At 38.1% G+C, this 14,825-nt stretch overlaps 1 protein-coding gene across 6 annotated transcripts in view; it reads left to right on the top strand.

The window, feature by feature from the left end:
• The window catches only part of ADGRV1 (adhesion G protein-coupled receptor V1), a 593,238-nt gene that overhangs the window by 276,997 nt on the left and 301,416 nt on the right, over positions 1 to 14,825 (top strand). For all 6 annotated transcript variants that reach the window (XM_054488480.2, XM_063664978.1, XM_063664980.1 and 3 more), the window contains 4 exons: positions 1,254 to 1,661; positions 9,197 to 9,381; positions 13,784 to 14,033; positions 14,566 to 14,705. In XM_054488480.2, coding sequence (XP_054344455.1) covers positions 1,254 to 1,661; positions 9,197 to 9,381; positions 13,784 to 14,033; positions 14,566 to 14,705 — 983 coding nt within the window. The remainder of the gene's footprint in view (positions 1 to 1,253; positions 1,662 to 9,196; positions 9,382 to 13,783; positions 14,034 to 14,565; positions 14,706 to 14,825) is intronic.

A 14,825-nucleotide genomic window follows, 5' to 3' on the forward strand; every position in this document is an offset into this window, starting at 1 on the left:
ATTCTCCTGCCGCAGCCTCCCCAGTAGTTGGCATTACAGGTGCTTGCCACCATGCCCGGCTAATTTTTTGTGTTTTTAGTACAGATGGGGTTTCACCGTGTTAGCCAGGATGGTCTTGATCTCCTGACCTTGTGATCCGCCCACCTCAGCCTCCCAAAGTGCTGGGTTTACAGGTGTGAGTCACCACACCCAGCCTCCACATCTCTTGTAGCAGCATCCAGCACTCTCCTTCTCCTAGTCACATTGGCCTTAGGTTGTTCCTTGAACAGACTAAGATGGTTCCCATCTCCAGTGCCTTTGTAATTATTCTTTCTGCCTAGAATATTTCCCGAGATCCTTATGTAGCCTATTCATTTATTTCCCTGCAGTCTCTGTTCAAATATCACAAGAGCTTCTGTCCAGTTTTATATAAAATGGTACCCTTACCATCACCCTGCATTCCCTTACCTACTTTTATTTTTCTTCATAGAACTTGTCTTCAGGTAAAAATCTATCATTAATTCCACAACCCTTGTACAACCTGTATCCTCTGCTAGAATAGTAGGTTCTATGAGTGCAGGTATTCTGCTGTTCAAATCTATATCCGTTGTATGTCACTTGGCTTGTACTAGGAGTTTAATAGTTCTTGGCTCAGTAGTAAATAAATGCACATTCCTTTGATTCTTCCTTGACTAAAGTGTTCGTGCTTCACGTTCCAAAACACTTTTTCCAAGAAAACTTTTCAATAACCATAATTTGAGAAAGAGCAGAGGTATTTATGTCCAGGACCCTACTCCTTAGGATATTTCCATATTTGAGTGTAAACATGAAACCAATTTCTTCTACTTCCTCTCTCCTCCCCTCTGCCTTCTCTCTACTCTCCCCAGCCTGCCCCCAAAATTTCTATGTGACAGTGAAAATATAAATATTCCTCCTTTTCCTGCATACTTATATTTTACCACATGTGTTATTTGAAGCACGATTTTCAGTCACAATTGGAGAAATGGAAGCAAGAGTGACATTTCTGGTCTAACTTGCTTCCTTGGTCCATTTGAAGGCATCTCTTTCCTAATCTCATCACTGTATATTATGTATTTATCTCTCTAATTTATCTTAGAAGATTATGAAAAGTATAAAACCCCATATTTAGGTAGTACTGTCATCATCATTGCCCTTCAGTTTGTTTAAGAGAAATTGAATTTGTTTAAGAAACAATTTGTTTAGGACAAGATCAGAGGTATCATAGATTCACTTAAATGGCGTTTAATTTCTAGGAGTTGAGGAGTGCTGAAACAATTGGTCGTACCATCATATCTCCAGCTATTTCTGGAAAGGATTTTGTGATAACTGAAGGCACATTGGTCTTTGAACCTGGCCAGAGAAGCACTGTATTGGATGTCATCCTAACGCCAGAGACAGGATCTTTAAATTCATTTCCTAAACGCTTCCAGATTGTCCTTTTTGACCCAAAAGGTGGTGCCAGAATTGATAAAGTGTATGGGACTGCCAACATTACCCTTGTCTCAGATGCAGATTCGCAGGCCATTTGGGGGCTTGCAGATCAGCTACATCAGCCTGTGAATGATGATATTCTCAACAGAGTGCTCCATACCATCAGCATGAAAGTGGCCACAGAAAACACAGATGAACAACTCAGTGCCATGATGCATTTAATAGAAAAGGTAAGTTCTTGTGAATATTAGTAATTTGTTTAGTGAAATTTTGTAAATTTAAAAACCCAAGTAAAACCAAAATCACATTCTCTTTTAACATTGGTTATTATGAAATTATGATAAATTTAGATTTTTGAACATAGGAATAGAATGCATCATATCTGACACTGTCCTCTTGCTTGGATATGACTGATACCTCTTTGGAAATCTCAGTCTTAGGCTTGGAGAATGACCTAGTGACCTAGTGCATGAAAAAAAAGGCTCCAGAGGTTGGAAGCTATAGGCAGTTGGCGACTCTCCAGAAACTGGCCAATTAACTTTGTAGTTTGAGCCTCAGCTTTTTTAGTCCATTAAGAAAAAGGACTTGAACTAGATTATCTACATAGTCCTTCCAGTTTAAATGCCATGGAATAGAAATTATCACCCTCTGCTTGTTCTTTAGTCCTCACGGGCACTGAAAACTTTCACAGAAAAGAAAAATTAAGAAATGACTAGATAATTTCAGACATTCCATTTGGTATATACTTGTACAAAACAGATTTTATTTTAAACCTATTTACTTACACCTCTGCAAATGATGGAATTAAATGGAGATGTGAGAGCCTAAGAATATAAATTTTGAAAGATATCTATAAAGTTATTACTTAAAAAAAGCCTCCTTTGGAGGTTTACTTTGGGCTTTCTTATCAAGATATTTCCTATCAATATATTTATATACAAGAACTGAATGTTTTGAGTACATACCCATGAATGTATAATTACTACATCTCTTACATAGTGACCTTTAAATACTTTAGATGTTTACAATGGGGTTTTAGATAGTTGTGCATACTTTCCATCCAGTGGTATCTCTTAAAATACAATGCTTGAAGGATGGAAAAGAAAATTATAAAGTACAGAGGTAAAAAGAGCAGGCCATGGCAAACATCTTATAAAGCAAAGGGAAGTGATTGCTATTTCATGCAGAGAAAATTCTGCAGTAAAAACTCACTCCACAAAATATTATTACTTGAATTTTCTAATGGCCCAATGGCATAGGACAATGCCAAGTTGTTTTTGGCCAGGGAAAGAGAAAGAATGTCCAGTAATTACATTTTAGGGAAGAAAACAGGACCTCACTTCATATGATTTAGGGAAAATATATGGAAATTCTGCTACTTTTTGTTCTCAGTAAGTTATGTGTGTTAACCAAGTTATTATTGGTTAAGAATCAACACTTATTTCAGTAGAGCTGTCAGATAATACCTCTTGACTGTTACTAGTACTATCATGAATAATACAGTGGAATTATAAAAGTGGCTCCTATGGGAAAATGTAATTAACTTTTTTTGAGTAACCATTAGCAAACAGTACAATTTTCTCATATATGAAGATACTTAAATAAATAACCTGGGAATACTTGGAGGAATAAAATATATTTTAAATGTTATAAAAATATTGTAATATTGTAAAATATTGCCTGTAATCCCAGCACTTTGGGAGGCGGAGGCGGGCGGATCACTTGAGGTCAGAAGTTCAAGACCACCCTGGCCAACCTGTGAAACTCTGTCTCTACTAAAAATACAAAAATTAGCTGGGCATGGTGGCACATGACTGTAGTCCCAGCTATTCGGGAGGTTGAGGCAGGAGAATCGCTTGAACCCAGGAGGTGGAGGTTGCAGTGAGCCGAGATCGTGCCACTGCTCTCCAGCTTGGGCGACAGAGCAAGAACGCATCTCAAAAAAAAAAAAAAAAAAAAAAATTATAAAATCAAGTAGAAAATATCATTTGAATTCTTAAAAGAAAATAACTAGTATTTTATTTCAGCTGAGCCTTCTTTGCTCTGGTTATTTTCAAATGAAGTTATTGTCACTACTTTTTAAAAAATGGAATGATATAATATATTGCACTCTCAAATTCATTTTTTATGTGTACATCAATACTGAAATCTGTTGATTTAACTGACTTATTTAATAATTATAGAAATATATATTACATATGTTCATACAGAGAATATATAAAGAAAACAAAAATTCTACTAACATAGACTTCAATAAATGGAAATTCATACCTTGTTCTGCAATAAGAAGATTCAATATATGGACACACAGTTTTCTGTAAATTAACCTATAAATGCATCGTAATTCCTATCAATATATCAGTAGGTTGTTTTGGGGTTATTTTTACATTGATAAAATGATACTAAAGTTTACCTGGAAATGTAAACATGTGAAAATGGGCAGAACTTTCCTGAAAAAGAAGAAAAAGGAGAGGGACCTTGCCCTAGCAGATATGAAAACATATTTGAAATATGATGTTACTGTGATTAAAGGGGCCCTGGTGCAGACATAAACATTCACATCAATGGAATAGAACAAAAAGTTCAAAAACTGAAGCATATATGAAAATTTTATATGTGATAAAGGTGCTATTTAAAAATCAATGGGTCGAAAATATTATTCAGCAAATAGTGTTGAGATGGCTGATGTAACCATTTGAAAGCAAAGCAGAGCTGAACCTTATCCTAAACTCTACCCCAAATAAATTCCAGACAGATCAAATATTTCAGTGTAAAACTGAAACCATGAAAGTAGCAGAAAACATGGATCAGTCATTTCATCGTTTCAGTTTAGAATGGGGAAGATCTTTCTAAAGCATCAGACAAAACCCAGAAGCCGCAAAGGAAATGATTGATAACTTGACCACATACAGTTTAAATAAAATTTCCCTTAGCATACACCAAAGCAAAGTGAAAACACAACTAATGAGTGTGGAGAACATTTTTGCAAATACACGTGTGATGAGAATGTTTATTTCTGCATTACTTCTTATAACAATAAAAACTGGGAAAAACGATAGCCATTATGAGGGGCCTGACTAAATGAATGCATAAAATGTATTTAAAAATGCAAGAAATACATATTTTATATTTTAAACATAGCAATAATAATGAGAATAATAAAACAAGAACTGAAAATTTGGATTATCACATAAAGATAAGGTGGCAAAATTTACCAAATAAAAATAAGGAATGCTCAGTTAAGTTTGATTTTCAGATAAACAACAAATACATTTTTTAGTATAAGTATATTGCAGATACTTATTTGGGACATATTTATACCAAAAAGTTATTGTTGCCTGTCTAAAATTCGAATAAGGTCATTTGTACTTTACCTGGCAAACCATTTATATATGCCATATGAAATTATATACACTCTAAAATAACTTCAAATTAAAAAGGACAGAATAGAACTTCCAAGTACTGGAAGGTACTTCATTCTATAAGATCTTATATTTTAAGTGAAATTGTTTTATATTTTTAAATTTTATTTCCCCCCACATTCTAAGTTCTTTGAAACAAAATCTATTATATATAATGTATTTCTTTTAAAAGATCTCAATAAATCTTAAGTAATGTTATTGCACATGCTAGAAGTGGCACAAGTATTATACTAAAAAAGAGCATCAGCTTTAAATGCCTCACTATAAAGACTTTCTGTATGAAATCCAGCTGTGGGTTGAGGCAAATTTTTGCTATGACAGAATATTCTATCCCCTGATTTTCCCAGGCATAGTGAAATAAAAAATATTTTAAAAGCTCTTAGTCGTCTTAATAGCAAGAGCAGTCTAAAACCCCCCTGAATCTGATATGCTAACTTTGAATTTTGTCAGGTTTTGATTTTGTGGTTATCAAAGCTTGGCAAAGCCCATCAGGAGGTGTTGACTCTAATTTTTTGTTCTGAAACACTCGAAAGAGCACAGGAATAATTAGTACTGTAAAAGTTTGATAGACTATCCCCTACCTCCAAAGGCCTCCGTCTTTGTCTTTTTAAGTTTTTTCCATGGTTGATTCAGGTCTTCTACTTGTTCGTAAGGCAATTTTAATAATGTTGGGAGTTCTTTTGTTGTTTGTGTAAACTGGCCTTGTGGAGCCAGCCTATTTCTTTTCATCATATACTCTTTAATAATAGATACCTTATATTTCAAGAATTAGTTTTTACACTTGATTTATTTTGTAATCATACAAGGATTTTGAGTTAACTCTGTATTTTACTGGCTGGTTTTGTATTTCTTGCTTGAGGTGATTTTGACTGACTTGTCTGTGAACTGAGTCAGTCCAGGTGGTTGCTTTGGGACAAGCAAGTGGGGAATGTTGCCAGGCAGTGTAGGGCGGCTGTCAGGAGCACCTCCTAGGTTTCGTGGTCACCAATTGTGTGCGAACACAATTGTGTGCAAACAAAAAGGACAAGTTAGTCATCCTCCTTCTGCCTTAGTTTCCCTAACTGGAAACAAAACAAAGACAATAGGACCTTCCTCACAGGTTGTTGTGAAGATTAGTTGCTAGAAAGTGCTGAAAACTACAAGGTCCCTGTACTAACTGAGTGTTATAGAAATGGCCTTTTTGTTTCAGTTTTGTGTGCTTTACTAAAAGAAACTTTCTATTTTTTTTTTTTGAATATGAATGAAAGTGTGGGTAGCCATAGAATCCCTGGATCACAGCCTTTAATTCTTACAATTCTGAACATATTGCTTGGCTGGCTTCTGACGTTTCATTTTTAGAAAAGTCGGAAGTTAAACTGAATTTTTGTTTTTCTGTTGGTAATTTTTTCCTGTCTGGTTTCTGGTATGATTTTTTTTTTACTCTTGAAATAATATTTTTTAGAATCACCCAAATATATCTGGTGTTGTCTCTTTTTCTAATTTTCCCTAGTATAAAAGCAATCTCTACATTTTTAGACATGAATATTTCTTCAGCATATTAAGGAGCTGTGTTATTTTTTGCCTCTGCCTGCTCTTTTATATATACAATTATATCTTAGGGATTTGTCAAGATTTGTCCTACTAGCCTGTTATCTTTTCCATGAGTTCTGGGAGATTTTCTTGAGCTTGTTTCCATTTATCATATTCAGTTTGCTTGTTTTAGTATCCAGTGGTTGTGCTCTGTCTCCATCTGTAATTTTTGCATTGCTAAATTTTTATTCTGTGTTTTTTACATTTCCCTGTGGGTTATTCTCCACTCTGCCTTACTATCTGGGAGATGACTATTCTTATAAATGCCAATCTTGAGCTCTACCGTGAGCTTGGAACTGTACTAGATTACAAAGTCATAAAAAAAATGAGGAACATGATCCACTTTCACAATGAGCTTGAAACAGATAAATCATTTCAAGGTTGTCATAAGTTCACTGATAAAGTTACATGCAAGTTACAGAGAGAGTGATAATGTAGGTTGGTAGATGGGGCATAGTGTAAGAATCATAGAGAAAGTGATGACTTTTAGAGTTTGAGGAAGTAATAGGGACTTATCAGAAGGTAATGGAGTAAGTGGCTTCACACCGATACTTAAACAATAAAGACGTGGTCCTGTGTCCGAAATTGGTGGGTTCTTGGTTTCACTGACTTCAAGAATGAAGCCGCGGACCCTCGCGGTGTTACAGTTCTTAAAGGCGGCGTGTCTGGAGTTTGTTCCTTCTGAGGTTCAGATGTGTTCAGAGTTTCTTCCTTCTGGTGGGTTCGTGGTCTCGCTGGCTCAGGAGTGAAGCTGCAGACCTTCGCGTTGAGTGTTACAGCTCATAAAGGCAGTGTGGACACAAAGAGTGAGCAGTAGCAAGATTTATTGCAAAGAGCGAAAGAACAAAGCTTCCACAGTGTGGAAGGGGACCTGAGCGGGTTGCTACTGCTGGCTGGGGCAGCCTGCTTTTATTCCCTTATCTGGCCCCACCCACATCCTGCTGATTAGTCCATTTTACAGAGAGCCAATTGCTCTGTTTTACAGAGCGCTGATTGGTCCATTTTGACAGGGTGCTGACTGGTGTGTTTATAATCCCTGAGCTAGACACAGAAGTTCTCCACGTCCCCACTAGATTAGCTAGATACAGAGTGTCAATTGGTGTATTTACAAACCTTGAGCTAGACACAGAGTGCTGATTGGTGCACTTACAAACCTTGAGCTAGATACAGAGTGCTGATTCGTGCATTCACAATCCCTTAGCTAGACATAAAGGTTCTCCAAGTCCCCACCAGATTAACTAGATACAGAGTGCCGATTGGTGCATTCACAAACCCTGAGCTAGACACAGGGTGCTGATTGGTGTGTTTACAAACCTTGAGCTAGATAGAGTGCTGATTGGTGTATTTACAATCCCTTAGCTAGACATAAAGATTCTCCAAGTCCTCACCAGATTAACTAGTTACAGAGTGCCGATTGGTGCATTCACAAACCCTGAGCTAGACACAGGGTGCTTGTTGGTGTGTTTACAAACCTTGAGCTAGATATAGAGTGCCGATTGGTGTATTTACAATCCCTTAGCTAGACATATTCTCCAAGTCCCCACCAGACTCAGCAGCCCAGCTGGCTTCACCCAGTGGATCCCGCACCGGGGCTGCAGGTGGAGCTGCCTGCCAGTCCTGCGCCATGTGCTCGCACTCCTCAGCCCTTGGGCGTCGATGGGACTGGGTGCCCTGGAGCAGGGGGTGGCGCTCGTCGGGGAGGCTTGGGCTGCTCAGGAGCCCACGGCAGTCGGGGGGAGGCTCAGGCATGGTGAGCTGCAGGTCCCAAGCCCTGCCTCTCAGGGCGGCAGCTAAGGCCTGGCGAGAAGTCGAGCACAGCAGCTGCTGGCCAACGTGCTAAGCCCCCCACTGCCCGGGGCTGGCAGGGCTGGCTGACCACTGAGTGCGGGGCCCGCTGAGCCCACGCCCACCGGGAACTCGCACTTGCCCGCAAGCGCGGCTCGCAGCCCTGGTTCCCGCCCACGCCTCTCCCTCCACACCTCCCTGCAAGCTGAGGGAGCCGGCTCTGGCCTCTGCCAGCCCAGAAAGGGGCTCCCACAGTGCAGCGGTGGGCCGAAGGGCTCCTCAAGCTTGGCCAGAGTGGGCACCAAGGCCGAGGAGGCACCGAGAGTGAGTGAGGGCTTGGAGGGCTGCTAGCACCGCTGTCACCTCTCAGTCCCCCTTCAATTTGGATTTTTCCTCTTTTTTTCCCCGTCTCTCAAAAAAACAAATAACCCAGTTTTTTTTTAGTAGGAAGGGTCATACTTATTGAAAAAGGCAAAAGTGACAGGAACTCTTGACTAATCTTGAAAAAGATTTTCTCATTTGGTGCTTTAAATATTTAGTGATTATGGTAGCTTCTGTTTACTGGAAAAAAATAATTTTGCCACTGTTACAAACAAATATTCTTGAGGTATTTATTTCCTTATTTGTTGGTCAAAAGAATAAGAATCCCTGGGGCAGATGTAAAAGTGAGACTAATTTTAACTCATGATGTTAATTATTGTAGTTAAAATTAAATAATCTGTGCAGGCATTTAGGACTTTATCTAATGATTAAGTAGAAAATATTTTGGTGATTATGCCTTTTCTTTATAGATGATTATTTATGCCTTTTCAACTGCATATATATATATATATATTTGAAATAGAATTTTGATACCAATTTCTCTTAAATTTTCATAGGTTTATCCTTACTAATGTTAATAACTATTAATAAGGAACACACGTATATAGCATATAATTTAAGAAATTTATTTTTATAGATATATTTTTATACTTAGATTCTTTTTCCAGATAACTACTGAAGGAAAAAATCAAGCTTTCAGTGTTGCCAGCCGAACTCTTTTCTATGAGATTCTTTGTTCTCTTATTAACCCAAAGCGCAAGGACACTAGGGGATTCAGTCACTTTGCTGAAGTGACTGAGAATTTTGCCTTTTCTCTGCTGACTAATGTTACTTGCGGGTCTCCTGGTGAAAAGTAAGTATCTTTTAATATATTAGCAGTACCTTTTATGCATTTTTTTCACTGTTTACAAAGCAATATGTAATGCAAAATGACATTTAGATGATGTAACTAAGAATGATACAGTCAATGCATTGTACCTCTTGGGCAGTTGAAGTTAATTATTTGAAGGAAACATAGCAGGTACATCAAAAAAATAAATGTATACTGTCAACAATATATTCCACTTATTTTGAAGTGTTTTTTGAAAATAACAAAAGCCTTACTGTTTACCCTTATTTATTTAATGAGTGAAAGATACATTCTGAATAGAAAAAAAAAGAGAGATTACAGCCTTTAGGAGTGTTTTGATGTGCTATTAATTGTGCTTTCCCCAATCACAAACAACTGTGATTGTTTTGTCCATTTGGAGACAACTCTCAGACTGTTGTTGAACTTCAGTCTAGTTGTCGGAAAGCTAGCAAGAGGAAAAGGAAAAAATAAAATGTGGCTCATGTTATTAACTACATAATTAATTTTATAACTATATGTTAACATACCTCTATGCTATAGGTACTATATTAATTACCTCTATATTAACTATATATATTTTTTTTAGACGGAGTTTTGCTCTTGTCGCCCAGGCTGGAGTGCAATGGTGGGGTCTTGGCTCACTTCAACCTCCGCCTCCTGGGCTCGGGTGATTCTCTCACCTCAACCTCCCTAATAGCTGGGACCAGAGGCGTGCACCACCACACCTGGCTAATTTTTGTATTTTTTGTAGAGATAGAATTTCACCATGTTGCTCAGGCTGGTCTTGAACTCCTGGGCTCAAGCGATCCACCTGTCTTGGCTTCCCAAAATGCTGGGATTACAAGTGTGAGCCACTGTGCCCACTGTGCCCAGCCCAGTGTTAGTTCCTAGGTCACAAGACATATGAAGTTCAAAGAGATAGTCAATCCAGATAGAAAAAAGTTATAAGAACAAGGGATAAAATAATAATGATGCAAATGATATTAATTATACCTCTGCTATAGTCCTGACATTGATTTAAATTGAATAATATCGATTGCCTTTGTTAATAGGTAAAAACAGTATAATGAAATTTCCATGTGGTTCAACCTAATCCTTGCTAAAAGTTGTACATATTATTTTGTCCTTACAGAGATCATTTTAAGTAGCTATTCAGGATTTGAGTGAGGGCTTTTAATACCCCTATTTACAGATGTAGACACTAAGGCTGGGAATCTTACACAGCTTGCCAAGGGTCACACAATTAGTTCATGGAGAGGCCTGGACTCAACCCCGACTTACTTGAGTCTACAGCCCCTGCTGGACACCTGTGGTCAGAATAGATTGTAACTACCTACTTCGTAGCAAAATCTGCCCCCTCCGGCCCCATGGCTCTGAAGTGCCCTAGACTTTCATCCCAGATCAGTGCTAGGGTGTGACTTGAGGTAAAGGTACAGAATCAACATATCCCTAGACTCTACTCTTCCTGTAATTTTGATGAGTGAGTCCTGGAAATTGAGGTTTTCTTAATGTGCAAAATCAGAAAAGCCTCACATGGGGCCTTTTGAAAGGATTCTCCAATCCTCACCGCTGCTCCTAAATGTCCATCTGAGAATGATTAACAATTCAGCTCCTTAGTGCCTCTTATAAATGTGTCTAATGCTGTCTTCAGAAACCTCTGAAATGGATCATTTATTTGCTTCAAGTAAGTTTGCACTCACTGAGGCCACAGTATGCATTTGTGTGTGTGTGTAGTCAAGAATACCTGTTACTGTTTTCCCCTGTGGAACTATGTTCAACTATTTTGTTCAATGAAATCAAGCAGTTCATAGCTTTGCAATCCCCACAATCTCGTTCTTCTTTTCCATTTTCCCCATATCTCTGTAAGATCACCAACATGTTAAAATCACCAGGTTGTCTTAGATGTGAACCATCTACCTTGCGGTGCATAATGAGTCCCATATCTTTGCCTTCAAAGGCCCAGTGAAAACCCAAGAGCTTATAAGATGCACAAAAAGAGTGGCCTTTTCTGTTTTGTTGACTGATGTATTCCCCAGACCTAGAACAGTGTCTGGTATGTGGTAGATTTTCAATGGTTACAATAAAATGAGGGAGTAGAATGAGTAAATGAATCAACATGTTTTCTGCCATATGCTTCCACTAAATAGACTTACCTTTCCTTTTGAGTTGTCCAGGAAGAGGAAACAGCATGTACAATGGCAGTCAGGCAAGAATTAGCATGGTATGTTTGGGGAGCTCATCAGTTTTTTAAAGATTGAACGTGGAGTAAGCTAGGTAGGGTATGTGTGTGTGTGTGTGTGAGAGAGAGAGAGAGAGAGAGAATGAATCTGACTTTGGATTTTAGAGACATTATGTTGAGAAGAGTGTTAAAGGTTAGAGAATAGGGCAAAGAAAGAAATAGGAAAACCACATACGGGATTACTGTTTAGGTAAAAGAAAATGAGGACTGAAATTAAGGCAGGGACATGGGAGGGTGGTACCTTGAAAATAATTAGGTGGTAGAATTAATATAAAGATGACAAATTGAATACACAAAATAAGAGAGAGATCAAGACTAGTTTGTTTACTCAGGAAGCCCTGAAGATGCCGAACATTCTGATACGCATTATTTATACATTGTCTTGAGCAATATCAAGGGTGTCTGCTGAGAGTTAAGCATTTGGGGAGTGAGCAAGGATATTGAGGAGAATGATGGAATCTAGAACAATCACTTGGAAGCCAAGTAAAAATAATGCCAAGTGGCACTGTGGGTCCAACTGAGGTTGGTCACTGTGAATTTGCAGTGGTGCCAATCTACATGTCAATGTGGGAGTTTTCCCCCTCATATCTACTTAGGTATAAAGCAGACTGTGGGATTGATCAAGGTGAGTGCATTTGAGGGACATAGGTGTCATAGGTTATGGTGTCGGGGAAATTATGGTTATCAGCAAATAGGAGGTGTCAGGAATTTGTCATGCTTGCGTCAAGGTTAGGAAGAGTCACTGCATGCGGTGATGTTCTTAGTTTGCCAAGATAACAGAGTCCCTGACTGGACTGACTCTCAGTAGATGACAAAGGGTGGGAGGGGAAAAGGGATGTGGAGTCATGTGTTTGAGGTTCACTGGTCTCTTCCACATTGTGTCTGTTCAGGGTGTCTGCAGTGACACCTTTCAGGCTGAGAGTCACCATTGAAGATGTGGTAACTTCAGATTAAAAGATGAGATTTTGACAAACTATGGTGGAGGTGGAGGTATGTGAGGTCCATACAAATTGAGGTGTTTCAATAGGAGACATGGACAAAGGACCTAGAGCCCCAGGTGAATAAGTGGATTCAATTCAGATATTTTAAGGCACCAATTCAAATAGGGTAGCTGAGGTTACAGAGGAGATTTTTTTAGAGAGGATGTATCACTGCAGGAAAAAGTTGGCCCTTACTCTTTCTTTTCCTGACTCAGTTTAAAATTCTCTGCTCCATTTCCCATGTCTGGGGTCTTGACAAGATATCATGTAAATCTATGATGTAGTTATGCATACTCTACATCTGTTGTGACATATATAACTTAACATTTAATGCATAAATCTTATCCTAATATTCTAATATTCTCTCAACTTTTCCAGGCAGGTTTAACATCTGATTTATCTATGTGTCTCCTGATTGTTTGCAAACATGATGGGTCAGCCAGCAGGATGCATCTCTGGGGGATTGGTTACAAATATAAATTCCTAGAACCCCTAATCCCCTCCCTCAGTAGGGATTCTGATTTAGTAAATCTGCGATGTAATCTAGAAATCTGTACTTTAAAACAAACTTCCAAGTAATTTCAATGCACACTGAGGTTTAGAAGCAATTTCACTGAGCCCAGGCTTTTATTATGCCTAGTGGATCTTCAAAACAGATTTGTTAAGTGAAAAAAGATCACTGTTCAGTGCTGTTTCTCTTATCAGTCAAATAAGATTATATTAGCCAGGCTCTGGTGGATTAGAAAGGCGTGAGGTAAACTCTTGTTGAAAACAAGGGCCTAGATATATAAGATTTATGATGTTCTTAAATAAAGCGAAGGGCTTTAGCTCAGCGGGGGACATGCTTTTCTCAACCTCTTCCAGCAATGCTGATGTGACTAACATAGAAAAGCACACTTTTAAAGCCACAGATTTCATCTTGATATCCATAAAACAGTTTTCAAAAACCCATGTTTTAGGTTACTAGGAGGATCAAGCAAGAGGATACAGAAAATTCTGTGCAAAAAGTCATGACAATTATCCACAAAAGAACTGAAGGCACATTCTATCTACTGCTTCTGGGTTTGTTGTGTTATTGTTATACATGAAGAATAGAATCCAAGTGTAATGCACTTTAACAAATATAAGTGGATATATGTATTCAAATACATGTCATTTTTACAGACCCTTTGCTTTTCTGTTGTAGAAGCAAAACCATCCTTGATAGTTGCCCATATTTGTCAATATTGGCTCTTCACTGGTATCCTCAGCAAATCAATGGACACAAGTTTGAAGGAAAGGAAGGAGATTACATTCGAATTCCAGAGAGGCTACTGGATGTCCAGGATGCAGAAATAATGGCTGGGAAAAGTACATGTAAATTAATCCAGTTTACAGAGTATAGCAGCCAACAGTGGTTTATAAGTGGAAACAATCTTCCTACCCTGAAAAATAAGGTAATCTTTCATTCAAAACACTTATGTGGTTGGAATCTGATTTATTTCTTTAGCAGGCACACTTGGAATGCATTTGTTTGATCACAGTTTTGGTAAGTGCTACACATGGTGAACTAATATGAAATGTGTTCCATCTTTATGAACTATTTGTAGAAAGTTTAGTTTCTAAATGAGTTGGAAATATTTCCTTCATGTTTTGAGTAAAATACATATTATATATGTGGGGAAAGTAAAAAATATATAGCTTTAACTAATATACTATTACGTACTTAACTTTTAATGAAGTCATCCAGTTAGAGTCAAAGTGAGTGTTGTCAGCTGAAGACTGCTGAATGGCTAAGGCGGGGTAGAAAGGGCACAATGGAAAACCAATCGGACGTCCTGCATGCATAAGTAAGCTAAATACTAACAAGTGAGAGAAAACAAGTGATTGTAGCTACTAGAAAAATGAAGTCAAGTTCTGGATAAGAGACTCAGTCATTACACCAATTGTAAAACATCATTATATGTTCTGTTGTTTTTAACATTCTAGGTATTATCTTTGAGTGTGAAAGGTCAGAGTTCACAACTCCTGACTAATGACAATGAGGTTCTCTACAGGATTTATGCTGCTGAGCCTAGAATTATTCCTCAGACATCTCTGTGTCTCCTTTGGAATCAGGCTGCTGCAAGGTACTTATTAATAAATTTAAAAAATCAGAATTTGGTCCTTCCCCATTTCAGTACCAGTGAGCCTAATGTTTTGTACTGAGCATAGATGGTGGCCCCAGATGACATTAGACTGGAAAATAA

The sequence above is a fragment of the Pongo pygmaeus genome, chromosome 4, assembly GCF_028885625.2.
Source record: "Pongo pygmaeus isolate AG05252 chromosome 4, NHGRI_mPonPyg2-v2.0_pri, whole genome shotgun sequence".
NCBI lineage: Eukaryota > Metazoa > Chordata > Mammalia > Primates > Hominidae > Pongo > Pongo pygmaeus.